Source organism: Cheilinus undulatus, linkage group 7 (genome assembly GCF_018320785.1).
Source record: "Cheilinus undulatus linkage group 7, ASM1832078v1, whole genome shotgun sequence".
Lineage (NCBI taxonomy): Eukaryota > Metazoa > Chordata > Actinopteri > Labriformes > Labridae > Cheilinus > Cheilinus undulatus.
The window spans coordinates 41843269-41868391 of record NC_054871.1 but is presented as its reverse complement, the minus strand read 5'-3'; the positions used below and the strand labels follow the sequence as shown (position 1 = coordinate 41868391).

The 25123-nt window shown below is 39.1% G+C and overlaps 1 protein-coding gene across 1 annotated transcript in view; it reads left to right on the top strand.

Annotated features, from left to right (window-relative positions):
- Positions 1-25123, top strand: part of oca2 (oculocutaneous albinism II) — a 115238-nt gene that overhangs the window by 51849 nt on the left and 38266 nt on the right. Inside the window, exons 14-17 of the mRNA XM_041792041.1 lie at positions 16052-16184; positions 18946-19093; positions 21690-21747; positions 21909-22017. Of these exons, the coding sequence (XP_041647975.1) occupies positions 16052-16184; positions 18946-19093; positions 21690-21747; positions 21909-22017 (448 nt within the window). The remainder of the gene's footprint in view (positions 1-16051; positions 16185-18945; positions 19094-21689; positions 21748-21908; positions 22018-25123) is intronic.

Genomic DNA, 25123 nt, shown 5'->3' with positions numbered 1-25123 from the left:
TTGAATTAAACCCTTTTTCTGAGTTAAATTTACGCTTTGGAAAGGGTTGATATTTTAACTCTCTTGTAGTGTTCATTTTTAACAGTCACGCTGCTGTTTGGCCAAAACCTCATTTCTCCAAAATCACCACCTTCCAGGGAATGAAAACAACTCTGGATTTAAACAAATAATTAAATAATGAATAGCCATAGTCAGCATCTGTTTGACATTTTTACTTGTTTGAAATTTGAAAAGAAGAAAAAAAGATGTTAAGGGTGACCAAAATACTGATTTATTAAAATTAATTAATAAATAATGAATAATGGAGATAAGATGTTTTGGCCTTATCCCAGCAAATTGTGGTAAAATCAGGTGTCTCCATGCACAGAGTAAAAAATCAAATCCAGAGCTTGGAAACCCCATTTGGTTGAAAATCAGTTTTCAGTCCTTTACTGAAAATCTTCTCTTGCTACAGGAAGAAAGTAGCTAACTTGGCGGATATCTTCGCTCATATGCAGAGGTATCTAACATCAAAAACAACAATAATCCACCAGAAACACAAGCAAAGGAATCCCAACCTTTGTCATAGTATGAAAGGCAACATCTAAACACATCTAAACACATCTAAACCCAAAAATATATCTTAAATGTCACATACTTTACCCCTTTAAGACACGCTTATATTGTTCTCAGAAGTCCCCAAAACATGCCTGGGAATTTGTTGCTGAAAAAACACTCCAGGAATTGGTTTTTAGCATGTCTAAAAGCCACTCTGATTCAGCCCTGCTCAGAACGAGCTGTTTCTGTGTCTGTGCCTTTAAATGTTAATGAGCTGTCTGACTCCGCCCTTTTAGGAATTGGATGTGCCTTGATGGATGTGATTCTCCTGATCCTCAGCTGAGAGGAGGATCAGGAGAGGAGGGCGGAACTTTCTTCCAAGCAGAGAGGGCCAGCCAATCCTGGGGGCGGTGCTAACTCCCCATGTGACATCATGAGGGGAGTTAGTATGAGAGGGATTTTTCTGATTCTTGGGGAGATTGTGGACAGACCAGGGCACATATTTTTGATTAAAAAAGCCTGAAAAGTGTATTCTGCATAATATATGACGTTTAAACACATCTAAGCCCTCGTCCCAAGGGCATGATGGGAAAACCCTGCCTCTCGGATTTGAAATTGCTATCCACGGAGCTTTGTTTAATCAGCTGACTCATTACGGAGTTGAACTAACACTGGATGGATCAACACTGTCAAATAACTCCAACACTAAAGAACTTTTATTCAGAATGGAGTTAAAGTTACAGTTGGAGTTTAAATCTTCTCTGAAATGATGAACAATGAGATTTCAACACTTCAGTTTTTGCAGTATAGTTAGGTTGCAGTGAACAAGGGTGCGCTTTTTCCAGCACCAAACAGGATTCAGCAGACCAGGGTGGACTGTGGATCCTGGATAGATAGGTTTCGCTGTCCTGACTAAATGTGATAATATAATTATCTGAACAGGACTATAAATGTTGTTTAGTTTTACTTAAAATTTGCTAAACAGGACAGTTCTGAAAACTTGTCTTGGTTCGGGGATGATGCTGGAGTGGCTTCAGGACTGTGAACCTTTCTTTCTGGAGGTTACATTTCAAAGGTTTACTATGTACTTTGTGAGGCTATTTTTCTTTAACTCAAACAGTAGCGTAGGTTAATGTAGAAACATTAGATACAGAATACAAATAGTGATGATAATTCTATTTGAAGAGTGCTTTTCAAGATACTCACTTTAGGATCCTCAGAGTAGTGAGGATGTGTTGAGTAGTCACGCTCTTACAGAGGAGTAGTAAAATGGTAGAGATGCTGCTGCATACAGATTCTCTAAAGCTTTCGTATTCCTTAAATAAGCTCTGGCACTCATGACCTGACAGTCTCTGCACTGCATAAATTCAGACTTTATATACAGGCATTTGCAGGTGTGTTGATTGTGCACTGTTAGTAAATGTCATCATCTGTTTTTGCTGGTTTGTACATTGGTTTTTTTCTGCCCAACACAATCGTTCTGTGTTTTATACAGTCCTGAGTCATGACCCTTATTTATGTTGATGCTTCAGTGATGAATGGAGATGTTGTGGCTGTGAAACCAATTTATATTTTCTGCTGCTGCCGTCATAAATCACATGAATCAAAAATGTCAGAATGCTGGGGAGCAACTGTAAGACCTTCTTGTTTCAGTGTACCTGCAACGTGTTACACAATGGCATGTAAGCAGTTTCCCTGCAGCCATCATTTATAAAGATTTTTACATTATCTTATTTCTTCTCAGTGAAGTTCTGTACGTTAGATAATAATGTTGGATAACTGTACAACCTGTGTCTCAAAGCAAATCACATTTGCATTAAAAAATCATATAAGGCATATTTTAAGGTATGTATAGGACTGTCACTTGAAAGTTGATGAGTCAAGTCATTTGTTTAAAAGACCCTGAGGATTTTTTCAGTCTAATCTCTGCTCTGTTTATAGTGCAGAACAGGATAGGAGGCTGTAAACTTTGCAAATCAAGCGTGAAAATGACCCTTCATTGTTTATTTGTCTATTAGGTTTGAACAATGAGCCGAGTTATCCACAGAGGCCTCCCCTTCTCCAAAACAAACCAACCCTGTGATTAAAGTTGCAGAACACACTTAATGCAAAAGTTTCACATTAAAAATCGATGCCTTTTCAATGTTTGTCTGCTGGGTTTTGGTGGCAGCCTGTCAGTTCACTACCTGACTGAGATCTTTCTTTCAATTCTATAATAAAGTTATATAGAGCAACTATTACCAGTCTTTAAAGGCCACATTTTAAGCAAAAAACACTTTTTCATGATTTTCTAACAAAAAATATGTGCCCCTGCTTTGTCCACAATCCCGCCAAGAATCAGAAAAATCCATTCCTCCCCCTCTTTCTTGCTCCACCTTTCAGAAAATGCATGCTAAAATAAGCTATTCTCAGGGGCTGTCCATGTGGAGACAACTTTTAGAGAATTGTATCAGCATTTCATCCACACAGAACGAGCGGAGCCCGAAAATGCTACTTTTTGAAACCGGATCCCAGAGTGAACAAATCTATATATACCAACAGTTTCATCTCCATGTGATGCCCAGATCTTTCCTGAAACGATTGTGTAATAGTCCACTTAGCCGCGTAAACAGCATGCATTCTTAGTGGCATATTTTCAACAAAGTGTTGGAAACATTCCTCAGAGATTTTGGTCCAGATTGACATGATAGCATCATGCAGTTGCTGCAGATTTGTTCACTGCACATCCATCCTCAGGTAGGCTGTGGCGTTTTAACTATGCTCGATTGGTACTAAAGGGCCCAAAGTGTGCCATGAAAATACCCCCAACACCATTTCACCACCTCCACCTGCCTGAATCGTTGATACAAAGCAGATTGGATCCATACTTTCATGTTGTTTAACCCAAATTCTGACCCTACTAGCTGAATGTCACAGCTGTAATCAAAGCTCATCAGACCAGGCAATATTTTTCCGATCTTCTATCATTCAATTTTGGTGAGCCTGTGTGAATTGAATCTCAGTAGATTAGCAGTTTCTGAAATACTCAGACCAGCCTGTCTGGCCCCAACAACCATGCCATGTTAAAAGTCCCTTAAATCCCCTTTCTTCCCCATTCTGATCTTTGGTTTGAACTTCAGCAAGTCATCTTGACCACATCTACATGTCTAAATGCATTGAGTTGCTGTGATGCGATTGGCTGATTAGCCATTTGTATTAACAAGCAATTGAAGAGGTGTACCTAATAAAGTGGCTAGTGAGTGTATGTGATTTGTGTTGCTCTTGTGCAGCTGCTCTACAAAGATCGTACTAATGGTTGTCTTTTTAATCTTGTGCATTTTTGAAAACAGGAATATAAACCTTGACTTGTTTGCATTCTCTCCAGTTTGGATTTGAATATTAGATATGATACAGTTCATACATTATTATAAGCATCACAGCTGCTCCACTAGTCCCACTTGTGCACATTTAATTATTTTTGATGCCTGTGTGGAGTGGTGCCTCCCTCCCTCCTGTACATGTCACATACCCCAGCAGCAGCCGCTTGTGTTGGCGTGGCTCGCGTCACATAGAAGTGGCATGTCTGGGTGTGCTGGAGACCCTCTCTTTGGGATTACAGTGTGATTAAACTTGTGAGTGTGGCAGTGTCACTTCTGATGCAATAATGTGTGAAAGCATGTAACTGACAGTCCGCCATTCTCCACATATGTCACACTGTGAGAGTCGCTTCAGACCTTGATGATAATGTGTGTTTGTGCCATCAGCCTCAGGCTGATGAAACCATGTTTTCTATGTGCAGAATTCATGGGATGTCATATTTATTATCAAATAATAACCTTAATGATTATAATCTCTGACAGGTCTACATGAAAATGATAGTGTAGTTTTTACAGGTTTGAGTAAAATAATGACAGAATTATTATTTTGCATTTTGAGAATCAAGTCAAAAATCTGAAAATGTTTTCTAAACTATTTCAAGTTTTTTATTCCTCATTATGACTTTATGATTTTTACTTCATTTTATGCTCAATATTTTGACTTTATTCCTGACATTCTGACTTTATTTCAACCTTTTGAAAATTTTTGTAGTTTTCTGTTTTTATTTTTATCCAGTGATCTGATTGTTAATCCATCATTTCACTCTATTTTGACTTAATTCTTAGGAAAAAAGACAGTAAAGATCCCCCTCCTCTTTTGACTGGCCCTTATTTTCCATATCACAATCGGTAACTCTAATCGCGTTCGGGATATTGGAGGACTGGAGCTGATCTTGGCAGGGTTAGGTGAGGGGTTTACACCCTGAACTGCCTCTATGACACTTTCATTATCATCGCTGAGAAGTTATGACAACAAAGGTTAATAAGGGACTATTTTTCCACAGCGAAGATGATACTATGGCTATGACATGCTACAAATAGACTGAGTATTCAAACACTTAATAAAATGAATGACGCCTGTTGTCACTTATGTGATAATCAGAAGAACAGGTCCATTGTAGTTAAATCAGCCACTGGTGGGCCATTGATACTCAGTACATATACACAGTCTGAAAAGGCAAATTTCTTATGTTAGCTGGACTAAAAGTGGATTTTTAAAATGCCTGTAAAAATGTTAATGTGACTGAATCATACCAAGTCAGGGTTCTCAAAGTTGGACTAATACCTCTGGATAATGCAGTCAGAGAGTCATTTACTATGGGGTGTATACTCCTCAACTGTAGCCTCATCCATGCCAATTGCTTGACCAGCAGCCTCTGTGTATGCTGGCTTACAGTGCAACTAAACCCCGTCCATAACTATCCCAAACTCATGCTGAAGGAGGTTAGCAGAAGAGCATCCCGCCAAGCTTTCAGTATGGATCTTTGCTCTTTTTAAATGCAGATATGTGGTTCAGTTCTAAAATAACTGCAGCTATACTAAAATTACATCCCAGCTACACACTACACCATTGTTGTCAGCTTCCAGGAACGAATAAACCCTGCTTGCTTCTGCCTCATTCTCCTCATATGACGCTGATTGGTTCGGTCCGTTTTCAGACCTGGCACAATCGTTTCAGTTGGAGCTTTTCAAGATGGGTTTGCCTGATGACAGACATGGAATCTGGCCAATCCATCTACTTTGCAAGGTGGAACTGGACCAAACTGGACTTGGCATTCTGCAAAGGCTCCACAAGTAGAGCAGACACTTGCCTTCAGTGATCACCAGAAGTTCTAGCGAGATAGCGTCACATAGCATTTGTACGATAAGTGTTGAATACGTAGGAAATTTACAGAGCTAAAAAGTTGACCCTTTTTCAACCCTTTTATAAATACAGTCAGCTAGCTGGTTGCTGTCTTGTTAGCATGGTAAGCTGGGGAAACACTGGCATCAAAACCATTTAATAGGCTAAATCTGTTGCTTTTTGTGCCAAAATATCTGCATGCATGTGGTTTTATATTTAGAACTCATGCCACATTGTCAAAGTCCTGAATTCAAAGTTTAACAATAAAACATCAGTATGATGTTCAAAAGCCTACTTAAAGTACTGATGTATTAGTAAGACTTTATATTCCTTTTAAGTGTTTAAAGCAGTGATACTCAGCCCGTGGCTCTCGAGCCACATGTGGCTTTTTAGTGACCAGTTGCATCTCTTTTACTGCTTACTTCAAAAAAAAAAAAAAACAACGTTGTCCAAACGTGGATGTTTTATTTGATCTTTAATGAACTAATGATAATAAATACTGTAAAAAGAGCAGAAATATTAAACCAGAATTATAAAATGAGGCAGGACAGAACAATGTGTCTGGGAGATTTGCAGGTGTGAGGCAGAGCTGGTTTTATTTATTTTGGGACCCAGGGCAAAGACCAATATGAGGCCCCTCCCTCTTTAGCTAAAAGCATCAATAATGAGTGGAAAAAAATTAAAAAGCCTCTATTTTATTCTATTAAAGCCACAGAGCTACAGTAAATGCACCAATGTGAGATGTAAATACCCAAATATCCAACCATAATTCACCAGCTTTTTGAAAATTATCTCAAAGCTCAAACTCCATATTGTAATAGAAAAGAAATCTCTAGACCAGGTGGAACTCACATGACACCAGTGTTAGGCCAAAGACCTCAAAAACAACACTTTTCAGGAATTAAAAAAAAAAAAACACTTCTTTTGGCAGTTTTACTCTTTAAAATTAGTTAAAACCCACTGACAGATGTAAAGGTGACCAACAGCACTGATTTATAAAAACAAATTAAAAACATGAAAAGTGAGATACAAGGTTTTGGCCCGACGTCAGCGATAAATAAAATAGATTTATCATCATTATCAGTGACATATTGTGTGTGTCTGCTGACACTATACAGACATTTTTATGCAGCCTGTAGCATCCCATTTAAGCTCACAATTATCCACCAATTTGTGGTTTCATTTCACTTCAACTATGGATCAGTTGATCTATGGATCTTCCTTACATTCACTGTTTTGGATTGTGGCACTTGCTAAAGTATTTTAAGACAACATGGCTCTTTGTTAGAAAAGGTTGAGTACCACTAGTTTAAAGATTCTATTAATTTTACACTGGTTGAATGACAAATAGATAATGCTTCTTCAGGCCTTGTGTGTAGGCTTAGGCTACACAATTGAATGTGTATGCAATGCCGTAGATTTCATGCAAACAGTGAGAGTAGCTTTACACATAGAGAGAACCAACACTGTCAGAAAGAAGCCACATATGTGTAAAGAATGTGCAAACTCTTCACCTACCAGTACAAAGAAACTTTGTTGATGTAATATGGCATCGCTCACTGACACCATGCGCCCCTAGTGCTTACTCTGTTCTTTAAAATGGTGACGGTTTTGCAGGAATGTAAAATCATACTGATCTAAAAAATCTGTATAAGCCATGATGTTGATTGGCTGATCATGTATACATCTGAATATTGGTTGGCTTGCTTGATTTGACTTTGTGAGAAGCATTAAAGCAATCTAATTTTTTCTCTGTCAGCCAATAGTTTAGAAAACCCTCCTGCAGCAGATTTTCCTCTATTGTTTACACTCTGCATGCAGATTGTGACAAAGGTAAACACCAGTTCACACATTTCCCTGAGTTAATCAGACCAGCCTGTCACCGTTTTAAAAGGGCAATGACTTTTAGGCGCTTCTCATAACCTTCGCTCCTCTTATACTCGGAGGGGCGAAATGCTGCAGCACTAGAAGACATGACATTTTCTCAGCTGCTTGATGTGGCATCTGTTGGTGGCGTGTGACATTTTAGCCTTTGCGGCTGCAGCAGTAAGTGATCTCCTTCGGTGTACAGTAGCATTCTGCTTCAGCGGGCTCCTGCGGCCTGCAGTCCGGTTTGCCTTGGCTCGGTTTTCCCAAGTGACAGAACGGTGGGGACACAGTGACAGTGGGCTCATCCAGTCATGTCTGGCCTCTGATAAGGACAGCTTGTGTGGGCATGCACGGTTTACTTGGCTGTGAGTTTGTTTGTTTGCATGCTTGCCTTTTTGTGTCGAGGGGATTTTTCGAGGGGAAATCCAGAAATAGAACAGCTTGGCTGTGAAGTATCTGTTTAGGTGATTCTGCCCTCAAAAGAGTGTCCTTGTATTTGATTTGTCACAGAGCAAGGTGGCACGGTGCATACAGAATCTTATTTTGGTATCACTTCATTGAGGGACACGAGTGACTCCCCTTGCCAAATGGATCCTCTCCAGCCAGTCAGAAGAGTGGTTGACATTGGCTCTGAAATATGGACACAACAGGGTCATAGTTAACGGCTGCAAACAGAGATACATAACAGCAGCAAACACAGACAAACTGACGTCATCTGGTGGTTTGCTGTCTTGTGTTTTGCTGCATACCCCTTTTACTGATGGGAGGATGTCAGTGGTGTGGCGTGAGGAAAAAGTGAGACAACAACTGTGATTTACAACTCCAATTCCAAAAAAGTTGGAGCACTGTGTAAAATGTAATGCAATGATTTGCAAATCTCATTAGGCCATTTATTCATAATAGAACATAAACATCATATCAGATGTTAAAAGTGAGATATTTAACTATTTAATGAAAACATTAGCTCATTTTGAATTTAATAGCAGCAACTCATTTCAAAAAGGTAGGGACGAGGCAAGAAATGACTGGAAAAGAAAGTAGTACTCTTGAAAAACAGCTGGAGGAACATTTTGCAACCAATTTGGTTAATTGGCACCAGGTCAGTAACATGGTGTGATGTCCATGACCTCATGTGATGTTTGGTGTTGTCAGCCTGAGTGTCTCCAGCCTGTGTCTGTGAGTGCAGCTCATTGATTAGAGTAACGTCACACACCTGGGCTTAGAGTGAGGAGGTTATTTAAGCTCATGCAGTCACTCTCTCGCTGACCTGGCCTCCACAGGTATACTGCACTTTGGTTTAGTTATGTTAGATTAGGATGAGCTTTAGTTAAGTTTGCATTTTACAACATTTACACACATTATCTTCTCTCATGCACATCCCACACTACTGACTCTACTGACTTACATACTTCATGCTGTAAATATTTAATTTGTTCTAATTTGAAGTAACTTTAAGTAATTTGGTTTAATTTGGTCTAATTTGGCTTTTCAGACTCTTTAGTTTAGTTTAATTGAGTTTGATGGTAAACTGCCTAATTTGATGATTTGACTTGGTCTAATTTGATTTAATTTGGTCTGATTTGGTTTAATTAGAGAATTGTTTGATTTGAATGTTTAATTTGATTTAATTTGGTTTGTTTGGAAAAATAAAGACTTGTTTAAAACTTTGCCGTGGTGTCTCCCTTCTTTGTTATGACCACCTGAGCCCGGTCATGACACATGACTGGATAAAAAAGGAGCATTGTAGAGAGGCAGAGGTTTGTCCATCTATGTTGAAAAATTTTGATAAATTTTCAGATAGTGTTCCTCAATGTAAAATGGCAAAGACTTTGAGTATCCCGACATCTACAGGATAATATCAAAAGATTCAGAGAATCTAGAGAATTCTCTGAATGCAAAGGGACAAGGCCAAAGTCAATATTGGATGCTTGCAATCTCCTGGCCCTCAGTTGGCATGGCGATAAAAACAGGCATGATCTGTACTGGAAATCACTGCATAGGCTCAGGAATGCTTCAAGACATAATTTGCCAACACAGTTTGTCGTTCTGTCCACAAATGCAAGTTAAAGCTGTGTAATGCAAATGAGAAGCTTTACTGTATCAGTGGTTCCCAAAATTTTTCTACCAGGCCCTCCTTTGTTAGATGAAAGTATTTTCAGCCCCCCCACCCCCCCACCCCCCACCCCACCCCACCCCCCCCCCACCCCTCACCATACACATCAAAATCTAACAATGTGTAAACTTACTACAAACACACTGTCAGCCTCAATTTTTGCTGACAAATTCCTATGTTTTTTCAGAATTTACCACAACGTAAAAATCTCTAAATTTTGTTATAACAACTATTACCTTAAACAGTGTTTTGAAAATCACACTCTATGAAGATTTAACAATTTCCCTCAAAATAAAAGATTGAGCGAACATCTGAAGATTTACACTTTTGGGCCTGACAAGCTTTGACCTCTTTTTTTTTTCACTCCAGTGAGGCAACAGCAGAAAAAACAACTTCACGTTGATCCAATGTTGTAAAAGGATGGAATGTGGCCATGACTCTTGGGTTCTCCATTTCCACTCCACTACAAAATGAAGACAATGTCTTGGGCTTGATCTGCAACCACATTATTGAATCTGAGGAGACATCATTAAACTGCTGTTCTTTTACAGTGCTGAAGTTGTCAGCACCACACAACGCACCCCTATCATGACACCCAGTCCAACTGGGTGTGGCATGGCCCACTTTGGGAACAGTGGTTGCATGTGAACAAAATCCAGAGACACCACTGGGCCAAGGCTCATTAAAAATGGATTGAGGCAAAATGAAAAACTGTTCTGTGGCCAGATGCATCAAATTTGAAACTCTTTTGGGAAACCATGGACACCGTGTGAACTAAAGAGGAGCACACTGTTGAAAAGCCTGCATCTCTGATGGTACGGGTTGCATTAGTGCCCATGGCATGGGGAGTTTACACATCTGGAAAAGACTATCAGTACTGAAAATTATTTAGAGGTTTTAGGGCACAGACTTGTGAAGTCTAGTCTGAAGAGGAGCATGTAGGCTCGAAATGTTACTGTTTTAAATGCTAACAAAAGCCTGACACGGGAGCTTTTTGGTGTGCAAATGTTCTGGAGTGGCCAAGTCAAAGCCCAGATCTCAACCTAATAGGGAATTTTTGGCTGGACCGGACAAGGGCTGTTCATGCCCCAGACTTGTGCAACCTGACAGAGCTTGAGCAGTTTTGTAAGGAAGAATAGGGCAAAGTTGCAGTGTCCAGATGTTTGAGCCTGATTGAGACCTATCCGTATAGACTTAGTGCTGTGATTGCAGCCAAAGGTGCATGAGTTGACTAAATTTCTTCATTCATTCCTACTCACAGATCAAAACACAAGACTCATTCAGGTTTTTACTGGAGCTTGGCACTGGGCTAAACTGACAATGAATACAGGAAAGTCTTTTTATCAAACAGCCAAATCCAATTTGATTAACAAATCACGAGTCAGAAAGTCCTAGATTACATCCTCTGTAATCTGTGATATTTTTCTCTCTTTTATGTCCGAATCCTATCAGAGCCATGAATTCTATCTCGGAGAGGCTCAAGTTTTCATTTTTACCAGGCTTGTTTGAGCATGAGCAGCTGTCCTCAACCCACCAGGCTACCCCGAGGGTCACCGCAGACTGAGAGAGCAGGTCTCTGTGGAGGCATGAATAAAGCAGAGCCGTGCAGTACGAGTGAGGCAATGAGACGACATCGTGATAGAATTGTGTAACATGAAAGGGCTCTTTGTATTAAATCTAGTGCAGACTTGATGATATGTTTAAGATCTTTTGCACACTCAGACTTGATTGAATACTTGATATCTGGTGTTTCAGAGCTTTCAGGTCGTGTCCAAGAATATCTTTATCTTCATCTTGCAGCAGTTTTTATTCTGCCTGCCCTCCACTCCTTCAAATAGACTTCTGTAGCAAGTTGAAAAAAGGCATGTCCTGTAGAGGTCACTGTTAACCTGTTTTGTTACTTTTTCTATGCTGCTATGTTGAAGTATAAGAAATGAAGAAAGTAAAAATCTACCATTATTACACATTATAAAGTAAGTCTTAGACTTTATTTAGAGGCTACTGGTCTTTGTCTTAAAACCTGATGTGACCACTCATTGTGTGCAATCATGTATTTGATTTTTCTACTGTGGCAGAAAGAGAAAGGGCAACAGAATGTCATCATATTTCTAATATGATCATGTATCTCACCTTGAACCTGTTATAATTTTGCACATTTCCAAAGGTGTATCTGATAGAATCTTGTTCTCTGGGTAAGATTAGCCTTCTATTATGAGGACAGCTTCAGCCGAAGGGCTGTGGTCTTTTTACTCATGCAGCAAGTAAGATGTGCTCCATTTCAAGCAGCACCTTGGAGGACATGTAAAACCTTCAGGGTGCTATTATCAGTGTCCCTTTATGTGCAATCGTGAAATCTTAAGCGTCCTTATCCCTTTCCTTTGGCTGTTCTTTGATAGAAACTTTTATTTTTTTATATTACCACTTAATATAATACCGCTATCCATCTTAAAACTCAGGTTTTTATAATGGTGTATTAAGTATGTAGAGTAGTGGTCACACCTAAACCTACATGTGCATGCATTTTTATTCAGCTACAAAACATTCCCACTTGCAATAGAACATTTTTCTGTTTGTTGTGTCGTGTTTTTTGGCCGTAGCTCAGCTGGTGGCAAAAAGTCAGCTAAAAGTAGCTTGCAGTCAGTTCACATTAGAAAATTCTGGCCCATCTGGACTCCTCCAGTTATTCTAATAGAAAGCTGTCCTACAGTGATACACTTAAATGGGCTGATCTTCTTGAGCCGTACTTACTGTTGCTTCAGTGGGTCAACAATCAGTCTAATGGCCAAAGCTACAGTCCATGAATATCAATACATAGGTTATCATAAACAGGTCAACAACTATATCAATGTATGCATGTACAACCCCTAGTCCAAAAATGTTGAAGTGGGGTAAAGAGGTAAAATAAGAACAGAATCTCAGAAATATTAGCTCTATTTAATTTACCCGCAGCAACAGTTCTATGTCTGAGAATTGAGGAGACCAGTCGCTAGAGTTTTGGGAGAGGAGTTTGCAGAGGAGGAATTGTCCCATTCTTGTCTGATGTAGGTTAGCTGCTCAACAGTCCTGGGTCTTCTTTGCCGCATTTTTTGTTTAATGATACTCCAGATGTTTCATACTGGTGAAAGGTCTGGACTTCCGGCAGACCAGCTCCAGACTCTTCTACTGTGAAGCCATGCTGTTGTGATGGATACAGTAGGTGGTTTAGCATTGTATTGTTGAAATATACAAGGCCTCTCCTGAAAGAGATGTGGTCTGGATGGCAGCATTTGTTGCTCTAAAACCTCTTTCTAAATTTCAGCTTTGATAGAGCCTTTCCAGATGTGTAAACTGCCCATGCTGTAGGCACTAATGCAACCCCAAACCGTCACAGATGCAGGCTCTTGAACTGTGTGCTGATAATGAGTCTGTTGTATTTTGATTCATCTGACCACAGAACAGTTTTCCACTTGGCCTTGGTCCATTTTAAATGAGCTTTATCCCAATGAAGACAGTCGGGTTTCTGGATCTCGTTCACATACGGCTTCTTCTCTGCATGATTCAGCTTTAACTGTCATTTGTGGACGACATGACAAACTGGGTTGACAGATGATGATTTCTGGAAGTGTTCCTGAGCCTGTGCAGTGATTTCCACTACAGTACACCTGAGGGCCAGAAGATAATGAATATCCAGTATTGGCTTTTTGTCCTTTGCATTCAGAGATTTTTCTAGATTTTCTGGATTTTTTTTTGATGACGTTATGTAACCTACTGTAGATGGTGGGATATTCAAAGTCTTTAGGTTTTGGAGACTGGATAACCTTGGCCTGTCTTTTCTTCTGAGGGACTCTGCCTCTCTAAAATGGTCTGTTTATACCCAGCCATGTTACTGACCTGGTGCCCATTAACATAATTAGTTACAAAATGCTCCTCCAGCTGTTTTTCATTAGTACCACTTACTTTTCCAGCCTTTTCTTGCCCCCGTTCCTACTTTTATGAGATATGTTGTTGTCATCAAAACAAGCTAATATTTATTGTGAAATGGCAAAATGGGAGTCGGGACAGTTTTGATTAGGGATGCATGATATTATCAGCAGGATATCGGTATCGTCAGAAAAAAGCTTATATTGCTAATGGCAGATTTGAATCTTTCTGCTGATATTTATAACTAAAACTATGGCTATAAAAATGTGCCTATATCAGCTGTAAGTATTGGCCTTACAAACAAACAATTGGTGGAGTTTTAGGCTGGTCCACAGACCTACTTCTGCTGAAGTCATTCTCTTTATTCATCATCATTCGTTACCCTTTAAAGCAGGGGTGTCAAACTCAATCACAGCAGAGGCTGGGTTCTGAATTTGGGTCTAACCTGAGTGCCTAATGGGGTCAACATTTAACCATTGACTGTAGACCTAAATGATTTTGAGATTAAAAGGTAAACGTGATGAGTTAAAAACTCCAGATATGAGATAAAAAGTCAAGATTTAAAAGTAAAAACATGATATTTAAAGTCAAAATAATGTTTTTAAAAGGCAAAGTATGAGATAGAATACTGAAACCGTGATTTTTAAGTCAAAATATGATGTAAATGTCAAAATCATGAGTTTTAAAGGGGAAAAAAATGCGCTAAAAGTCAAAGTTAGGAGTTGAAATGGTCAGCAAAACTGAGATAACATTCAAAATCATGATATTTAACAATCAAAATGTGAGTTAAATATTGAAATTGTGAGTTTAAAATATCAAAATATGAGATTATATTTCAAATTCATGAGTTTTAAAAGTCAAAATATGAAACAATGTTAAAAATCATGAGTTTTAAAGGTAAAAAATGAGATAAAAGTTAAAATTAGGAGTTGAAAAAGGTTAAAACATGAGCTAGTCAAATCATGACTTTAAAAGGTCAAACTAGGATTTGATTTAAAATGTTGAATCTAAAAGGTAAAAAATGAGATAAAAAGTAAAAGTTATGAGATGTAAAGGTTAAAATATGAAATAAAAAGTCAAAACCATAAAGTCATAACTGTGAGATGCAAAATTGAAAATACAAAGAAAACACAAATTTCTCCTATGTTCCTGACTTTTTATCAAATTAATTTGACTGTTTCCCTTTCCTGATTTCTATGACTTAGCAAGGATGTTATAAATCATCTAGGTTTAGTTTACATTTTTATACTGGAGGAAATCTGCAGACCTCATACTGGTGGGCCAGCTCTAATAAAAAATATCATGTGATCTGGTGGGCTGGACATAACTGTACCACAGACCGGATTTGGCCCCTGGGCCTTGAGTTTGACACCCCTGCTTTAAAGTGTGTTTAAAGGCTAAAATTTGTATATTTGTGTGTTTCAAGGATTTAATTTTTATGTCTAAAATGAAGCCTAAGGTTAGTTCATGCAGGATATGGTAGTCATACGCCCAGCTGTGAGTAGCTGATCCTAATTATCGCCTTCCAGCTCCCAAAGCCAATCACAGCTCCTTCTTTCAACACAGCAGTGAATTTGAATATGACGTACTTCTCACTAATCCCTGCTTGCATTAATGCTGGTGCTCCATGCTGCTGCTGCTGGCCACGTTTCACCTCCTCCACCCCAGCCTCCTCCGTTACAGCATAAAGCTTGTTGCACCCTCATATTCAGATTCATGCTGCTATTGATCAATTTCTTTTGAACCAATTTTATTGTATTCAGTTTACATGATCATAAATGTATCTATAAATATGGAGGTTTCTAGCCATGTGCTGCCTTGAAAGTCAAAGGAAGTGTTCCTGACTGAACTACATTCAAATATCAGTATGTAAGTATCGGCATGTTGGATATTGTCAAAAATCAACTATCGTGCATCCCTAGTTTCAACTGATATGGTTTTATGTGATTTGCAATTTATTGTATTTGTTTTTTATTTACATTTTACACAGTGCCCCAACTTTTTAGAGCTGGGTTGTAATGGTACTGGTAATGGTACTGCTATTGTATGTATTTATGCTGAGAATGAAATCCAGCACTGAAAAGTTGTGGCTTTATTTGATATGATCCTTTTTGTATGGTAGGAACCTTAAATCACTAAGACAAAAAGTAGCTGAAGCTTCTTAATCACTTGTAATATAGTTCCTAGAGCAAACATTATTTGTACCTTGGTCCTTTGTCTCTGATAAAGGACAGTTCAGTTAAAATTTTGTCAGTTGGGGTTTTCTTACTGGACTGCATTACTTAATGTCAGTAATGTACAGATCACCACAGCATACAATCTGGAGTTTCTCCTCCCTCCTGTCTATTCACTGAAGCTAATATCTGATAACAGTCTGCCTCTTCATCTCATAAGACTTTGTTTTCTCAGACATTATTATTCTTTGTCTTGCAGGGGATTGATTTTGCCAGTTTCACAGGCTACATGTTCCTCGGGATCTGCCTCGTCCTTCTCACCTCATTTCCTTTCCTGCGGATGCTCTACTGGAACAAAAAACTCTACAACAAAGAGTCCATTGAAATAGTTGGTGAGTGAAGAATTTTTCCTCTAACTCACGGCTGTTCCCCCAAATCATTTTCTATGCTGCAATGATGGAGAGTGGCGTTGTGCAAGGAGTTATCAAGTTGTCATGGAGATGAAATGTAAATTGCAGGTTTGAGGTGGATGCAGCACAATCGAAAAATCAGATATGATTGCTTTTGGCTTATATTATGGAGTCCATAAATCCCCCTAGAACACCAGCGCACATATCCCCCCTACAAGTGCTACTCACCTTCTAGGGTGCTGCAGTGACCTCAATGAAACTTAATTAACTGTGCAGTATGACCTCTGACATCCATATTTGATGTATATAGCCTTCTAATGAAGACCCCCTTCACCACCACCTCCATCCCAGGTGATTTTCAATGAAATGCATTCAAGCTATATTCACCAGATGACCCCTGTTCTCAGATGATAAAACCCTGTATTATAAAAGGCTAGTTAATAAAGGGGCAGATCTCTATGTAGTTATGATATAAATAATGACATGATGTATTATTTTATTATTATGTTTACTGTTTGTGTAAGTTAGGGCCACTAATACATTTAAAAATGAATTTAATCAATTAGGTCATGGTGAGGCTAAATCTAAAATCAGGTATCGTGGTGGAAAACTTTTACCTTTTCTCCATTCTTCCTTGGCTCTCCCAGGAGGCTGATGATTCACCCAGACACTACAAAGCTCATCTCAGAAAACCCCTCCACTTGTATTCAGCTGCTGCTATTGACTTGTGGAAAAAAAAGAAAACAGAGGCTTCAGTCCTCCTGTACAAGAGCAGCACAGGCTGGTCATCTAGCCTCAGGCTATTTATTAGAGTTTGACCAATGCATCATAACCATCAACAATACATCAACATGGACAAAGTGTCTCTTTTTGTTAGAAACAGTCTGAATAAAACAGTCTGTTTAAAAGCAAAAAGAAAACAAGAGTACAACTGATGAGGCACAAAATTGAATTTCAAAAATATGACTTAGAAAAAAATAATCAAGGTAATAAAAAATCCATGTATGCAAAAGAGGTCAGGCTGAGACAGAACCAGTCAGAGACAAGGTCAAAATAAAATTTTCATGCCAACTAAAAAAAAATCAAATGCAGTGGAAAGCTAATACTGAGATCAGACTACAGGATCTTTTATCAGTTTCGATAGTCACTGTGTTAGATTGGGGATTACAGAGCCACAGATATGTTCTTTGACTTGACAGTAGGATGTGTCAAACCAATCATCATGTTGGAAGAAAGAGGGGACGGTCTAGCCCAGTGATTCTCGACTGGTGGGCCGGGATCCAAAAGTGGGTTGCAGAAAAATAAGTCAATGAAACTCTTTTAAACTTTACTTGCGTTGTCCAGTGTCTATGATATGTCACATTTCTGCTGTCTCAGGTCAAAACTGTACTATTTTTCATTAGGGGTCGACTGATTCTCAACCTCACCCATTATCAAGGTCAATATTTGTCATTTTATTTGACTAATAATCAATAGAGTTGGTAAATCAAAAGGTGCACTACTTTGGTTTCACTGCAAATTGTGTGCTTTATTTTCACTCTGCACAGTCTCCACAAATCTCCTTCATAAAACACATTCTGACTGGCTAGATGTTACATGAAAACTAGCCAATTAACACTTAAGCCTGCACTGTATCAGAGGCTGACGATGTAAATGATAAATATGTAATCAAGCAATTTTCTTTAGGAAAGCAGGCGTCTGAGTGCATGTTGTGATATCACTATGAATGCAGCGCACAGTCGACAAACTCATAGAAGGTGCTGGGGAACATTTCCCATTTTAAACTGTATAAATATCACTATCCAAAATCCCATATCAGTTTGGCTCAATTTAACACTGCCTAGTTATTTTCCTGAGGTAGTGTAAGATTTCTTTAATAGCATGTAAACCCCTAGGTGTGTTTACTTTTGGTGCTAACTGCCCTCCATCCTAAAATCTATCTCCTGTTGAGGCCTTTAGCATACAAGACTGTGGGTCTGTAAATAATGGGCAAGCTAATAAAACAGGAATATTTTTATGGAATTGTTTGCATTTCTCGCAGGAACACAGTACTCTCTTATCAGTGTTTACCCACAATCCAACATGGCCCTCCCCCTGTGGGAGAACCTCAGCAGGGGATCATTAAAACAGATCCCCAGACGTCAACACTGCTCGCATTCAGAATGTGAGGGAGAGTGACTGTGCAGAGCTGCTGTCGATCACTGCCGCAGCCGCTCGATGCAGAGCTGATAGCCCATCAGTAAATCCCACCCTGTGGAGTTCCCGCTTCTCCTGCCAACCTGGCCGACCTCGCAGTGCACGCAGCTAAACCAGCTCCAAAGCCCCCGCCACGTCTGGTAATTGTGTAGATTCGCTTACAGGAATATTTTTTTTTCATTCTGCCAGTTAGATCTTATTAAGGTCACCTAGCAACCTTTCTGTGAAAGGATGGCACCTGCTGATGTCTACACAGGCATCCAGCTCCCTCAGGCTGCATCTCCGCTTCCACATCGGCTGTTCCTCAGCTGGTCAATGCACCCATCGCCTAGCTGCATTATCCCCTCTATAGGGGCTCTTGGTATATTGACCGAAAACATCTTTATATCCTCTCTATGAGCCCCCACTGTTGAAGCTGCTATCAACAATATCCCCTATGCTTCATACTGAGTATTACTACTGTACTGACTGTGCTGTCTGTGTGTTTGACATGCTCTAAACAGGTGGCTTTCTCTCCTGCTCTGTTTGTCCTCTGTCTTTCCTCTAGAACTCAAGCATGAGATCCTGGTTTGGAGGCAGACGGCTCAACGCATTAACCCCGCCAGCCGAGAGGAGACAGCTGTGAAATGTCTTCTGATGCAAAAAGTCCTCAACCTGGAAAATCTGCTCCGCAAGATGATGAAAACCTTCCAAAGGTTAGAATAAACTCTGAAAACACACAAAACAGCTGTTACTGTTGAGGATGGTTCAACACATCTAACAGGACCACATGTTCATACAAAAAACTATTATTGTTATTATTATCATTATTATTAATATAAGTCAGGTCATGATGAAGGTCTAGTTGGTACAAAAAGAAATGGCAGAAAAAAAAATCTCTATTTTTATTACATTGTTCCTCTATAAATTCAAATGTAGTTGAGTTTATTTTAACTATCTTTTGGAAACAAAATGTTGTAAGGCACCTGTATTTGTGCAAATCAGTCTTGACATGTCTCAACTCTATGTCGGAGTCGTGATGTAAGCAAGCAGCAACAAGAGGCAGAAGAGCTTAGCGTGGATGCTGCTAAAGCGCCAGTTTTATCAGAACTTGACATTTCTTCATTAAAAGAAGAACAAAGAACAGCAGTGAGTTGTTTTCTTTTCAAAAATGACAAAAGTCGTCATGTCTACAGTCGCTATGGTTCGTGTTATTCCTCGGTAGCTGCACACGCGCACCTCGATAGCGGCTACGTCAGGTGTTTTGTTGCTCTTATTGGCCCGTAAAGATGTGACAGACAGAACGTTCATCCAATCACCCTCTGAGTTTTTTTCAAATCCTCTGCCCTTTCCCAGACCTTTAGTATTGAAGGTTTCCCAGATGGATGTGTGAAACAAATCCATCTGGCGTGCCAGGTTATGCACAAAGTGCATTCACAATAGGAAGTACAGTGTACTCAAATACAGTGTACTAATGCACACTCAAAACTATCCGAGAACTGAGTGTTGAAACGTCACACCCTCAATGAACACCCATTTGGAGACATTTTGTACTGTTAGCATGCTAGCTAATATGACAGAAAGGGTGCAATTAATTATGATTAACTCCAGAAATTCTGAGAATAATCACAGTTTAAAATTGTAATCTTCTGACAGCCCTTAATGAAACACGAGTTACACAAATTTGATACTACCATGACTGATAACAACAACAAGAAAACAAGCAAAAAAAAAAAAAAAAAAAAGATATAGAGAGAACAGAGTGCCTCTACTACCACTTTGCTAAATAATTATTTCATCATTAAAAGTTCCAGTTATCCCGTACTGAGCTGACACAGGTTTCATTTGATTTTATTTGATGTGTTTGATTTATGTTGATATTCATGATGCTGAGATGCACCTGATTTCAAATAAGTTTAACCTTTCTGCCGTTCACTCCATGCCAAGGATACTGAAAAACCCAAGCACTACTGTTTCTGTTGAGTAACATTTTAGCTTACAAATTATACAGTTGGACAAAATCATCCTTTTGGCAGCCAAAAAGGATAAATCAACAGTCTTTGTATCCTGTCTTGTGTTTAGCTTTGCAGCCCTGTGTCCTAGCAATATTTACATTACAAAAAGATTATGGAGCCAGCACACCCAAAACTTTTATCTTACCTAAAACTTTCTTCTGGCCGCTGTTCTGTTTGCACTCAGTTGCACTCTATAGTTGTTTAAAGGACAAAATAACATGTGATTCATGTCATTAGGAAAACTGAATAATTAATGCTGACAGCCCTAATTAAAAATAAAGAGAAGCAGATGGAAGCTGTGAGTTTTAGCTCTTAAACATCCACTGTATTAAGCTTAGTGTTAGTTCCTTCAGGACACGGCAGGCATACGCCCAGTGATCAGCTGACAGTCAGCTGATCCCAATTATCGCCTCCCAGCTCTCACAGCCAGTCACAGCTCTTTCTTTCAACACACCTGAGTATTTAAACATGGCGTACTTCTCACTAATCCCTGCTTGCATTAATGCTGATGCACCAAACTGCTGCTGCTGGCAAAGCTTCACCTCCTCCACCTCAGCCTCCTCTTTCATAGCATAAAGCTTGATGCACCGTCTTATTCAGATTCGTGCTACTGTGGATTAATTGATTTTAAACTAATTTCAATGTATACGTTATGCTTTGTCATAAATGTATCCATCCAAATGGAGGTTTCTAGCTATGTGCTCCCTGGGAAGTCAAATCATGCTGCTAGACTAACCCAGGGAACATGTGTTGAGTAGAGCCTTCTCTACCAAGTAAAACTGGTTATCCATCTTTCAATAAAATGGCAAAATTTCAAAAAACATGGTTGTAATACTGAACATTTTAATTGCAGGTCATATTTCTGTACAGGGCTAAAAATGGTCAGAAATAAACTTTTGCTTTAAACTTGTGTCAAAAACCTTCTCCTTCATGTATGGCATGGAAAGCTTTGAAGCAGGCATTTTTAAAGCCAGATATATCTGCATGAAAACAAGAGGGAATCATAAAAAAGATTTTTTTTCTTATGTCTGCTTCTTGAACATGTTTTTGAACAAGCATTGCAGTTATAGCCCACACAATTTCATACCAGTAAGAAACACAGCTGCACCAGAAACACCACTAAATAAATACCTAGAAACTTTCAGTTCTGTGTTTACAGGCACAATTTGCATCATTTCATCATACGATTTCAAAGTCTTTAGAGACTGGCTTGTGTATACCAAAATGTTGTTTTCTCTTTATCACTTAGAAAAAATAAAATTAATATGTGATTAAAGTGTTTTTGTGTGCCCGACAGACAAATTTCTCAAGAGGATAAGAACTGGGAACAAAACATTCAAGAGCTGAAAAAGAAGGTAAGCTTTCATCCTTCACCTCAGACGGATTTGTCACTCATGCGACTGTGCTGCATTGATGTTATCACAATAATGAAGTTGGCCTAGTCTTTGAAAAACTCCACTTAAGAGAAATGTGGTGGGCTGTAGGATAAAAGAATATATGTGTTTCTCCTCCACAGCACAAAATAACTGACAAGGTGCTCTTGGTGAAGTGTGTGTCTGTCCTTGGCGTCGTGATCTTCATGTTCTTTGTCAACTCCTTCGTTCCCAGCATTCATCTGGATCTCGGTAAGTAATCTCATTACTTTACTGCCTTACATGGACCCCTCTGTGGTTATAGGTTCTGTCATGTAATTATGAGACTCCGCTTCCTGTGTGCCTGCATTAAAATCAGCTCAAATAATGGGCTGACTAGCACAGGCAACCAACAAATTACATGGATACAGAGCTGCATTTAGAATGCAGTACATCTATTCATGTTCTTCAGGTTGGAACATTTTAGCACTAAAGGATTCTTTATGTATTGTAGAGTATTTAACCCATTTACTTTTTTAATGTTCCTATGTAGCAGCCTGATGCTACATAAAAATAACATTTTTATTCTCATCAGTCTGCACTCCGTACCCAATCATCACAAGGTAAAAGCAAAAAAATGTTTTTTTTGCAAACTAATTAAAATAAAAAACTGACATGTTATGTTGACACAAGTATTCAGACCCTTTGCAAAAACACTTGAAATTTAGCTCAGGTTTCTTCCATTTCTCTTGGTTGTTGCTGAGATGTTTCTGCACCTTTACTGCAGTCCACCTGTGGTTAATTAAACTTATTAAGCTCAGCGTTAGTTCATGCAGGACAGTTATACACCCAGCCTTGATCAGCTGACGGCCAGCTGATCCCAATAATCGCCTCCCAGTTCCGACAGCCAATCACAGCTCTTCCTCTCAACACAGTGGTGTATTTAATTATGACCTGCTTCTCACTAACCCCTGCTTGCATTAATGCTGATGCACCACGCTGCTGCTGCTGCTGGCAAAGCTTTACCTCCTCCACCTCAGCCTCCTCCTTTATAGCATAAAGCTTGTTGCACCCTCATATTCAGATTCGTGCTACTGTGGATTCATTGTTTTTGAACTAATGTTATTGTATACATTATGCTTTGTCCTAAATGTACCATCCAAATGGGGGTTTAAAACGATGCCCTCCCTGGAGCATGTGTTGAGCAGAGCCTTCTCAGCCAAGGAAAACTGTTTATCTGCTTTGTAATAAAATTGTAAAATGTTTATTATCAGAGTGTTCCTGACTGAAATGCATTTTTTACTTTTCAAGTAGCTCTACTGCGATATTGAACATTTTAATTGCACATCATATTTTGTGCGCAGGGCTGAAAACTATAGAAATGAACTTTTACTTTAAATCGTGAAGTCTGAGCCAGCCCTTAGGAAGAGAGGTGACCAAACAAACAACAGCCATTCTGACTGAGCTCCACAGATCCTGTGTGGAGATGGGACACAGTTTGTGTGGAGTTTTTTGCAAACTCTGAGTGGGCTTTCATGTGTTTTGCACTGAGGAGAGGACTGTCCAACTGGCTGTCCAATCAATTTGATTTTAACACAGGTAGACTCCAATCAAGGTGTAGAAACATCTCAGCAAAGATTAAGGGAAATAAGAGAAAAATGGCAAGTGTTCTTGCAAAGGGTCTGAATACGTATGCCAATGTGATGTTTCAGTTTTGTTTTGTTTTTTTTTCATAAATTTGCAATTTCATAAATTCTGTTTTCACTTTGTCATGATTTTGTACTGAATGTAAATTGATGAGGGGGAAAAAAAGGAATTTAAACGACTGTAGCATCAGGCTGCAACATTACACACTTGATAGAAGTGAAGGTGGTCTGAATACTTTCTGGATGCACTGTAGTTTCATTGTTGAATTGGCACAGCATGGTAATAAAAGCATTTTAAAATCTCTTTTTGAAGGCTTTCTCAGCAAGACAGGCTGAAATCACATTTAGTTACACACAAGTTGCAGCCTGTACCCATAAGAGCAAATACAATTGACTTAATGTTGTGTCAAAGGGGTCAGGACCAATTTGAAAGCTGTGCAAAGCCACCTTACTGTAATTATCAACAAAGCATTCAATAGCAGCAATGAGAAACTTTAAACTGTACTTTGAAAAAAAGTTTTTAATTATATTTATTATTATTTATTTTAAGATGAAAGATGCTGTACTTTTACTTGATTGCAATTGTTGTGTACTTTTTCCACCTATGGGCGTGACGTTATCTCTAGGCTACCTGCACCCCTATTTTGCAGTAATTTAAGAGATCTCTTTAGAACGAGTGATCATATGAGTCGTTGCTATGGAAACCTCCATCAATTTTGGTGTGAACTGGTAGGGTTTGAGAATGTTGCAGCGCTGCTCGTCACAAACGGTCAGGAATTTCATCCTTTCTTGCTGTGAATCATCAGTCTGAACTGGACTCTCATTACAATTTATGTGACTTAATTACCTCAATTATTTACAGCCTGAAAAATTAAGCCTATTCAATGGACTTAACAGTGCAAATACTCTAATTAATAAAGGGCAATAAGTCCCAGAACATTAACTCTGTTGCATGATACAAATTATGCAGTTATTTAACACTGGACAATAAATCTGATGTACGATGTTGTGAATATCATAACACGGGGGACACTCAAATGGTCCGTTTGTGTAAAGATGGTGAACAAGTTTTCATTTGAAGGCACCATAATGTGTTTACACCTGTACAAATATGACTGGGAGTCACCGGTCACAGCTGATGTAACCATGATTTCAAGTCTCTGCGTACTGTCATCCTGTCAGCATATCTTGACTTCAGGTTCAGGTTGAGGATTATATCCCGTCAGTGTGACTCTCTTACTGTGATGTCTCTTATTCATGCACTGTGGGTGACCTTAACACTGCCTCATTAATACTAACACTATCCCTAAATGAAGAAAGCCGTTTTCATACACCCCCTGTCATCTCTCTCTGTGCTGCCGAGGCCGCTCAGCCACCAAACATGCTCAGTTAATTACAGCGGCTGCTCAGGTTACCTCTGTGTGACATTTATGAAATGGGAATGACCCTGCTGCAGCATGTTTTCTGTCCCTGTGGAGGGACAGGCGTCTGTCCAAACACGGCCCTCATTAATGCATGCAGGTCACTGACTACTGCAGCCAGCAGGGTCTATCCATTCACTCCTGTTTTATGAATTAAGCCTCATTAAAAATGCATTAACTCTGCACAGTAAGATTTAATTCCAGTCTGATTATTGCCTGGTTATTTGATCCCTCTAATGCATCTATGTGTGTGCATGTTACAGCTGAGGTTTGGGTGAAACTTTATTGATCCCTGTACAAAAATCAGGAGAG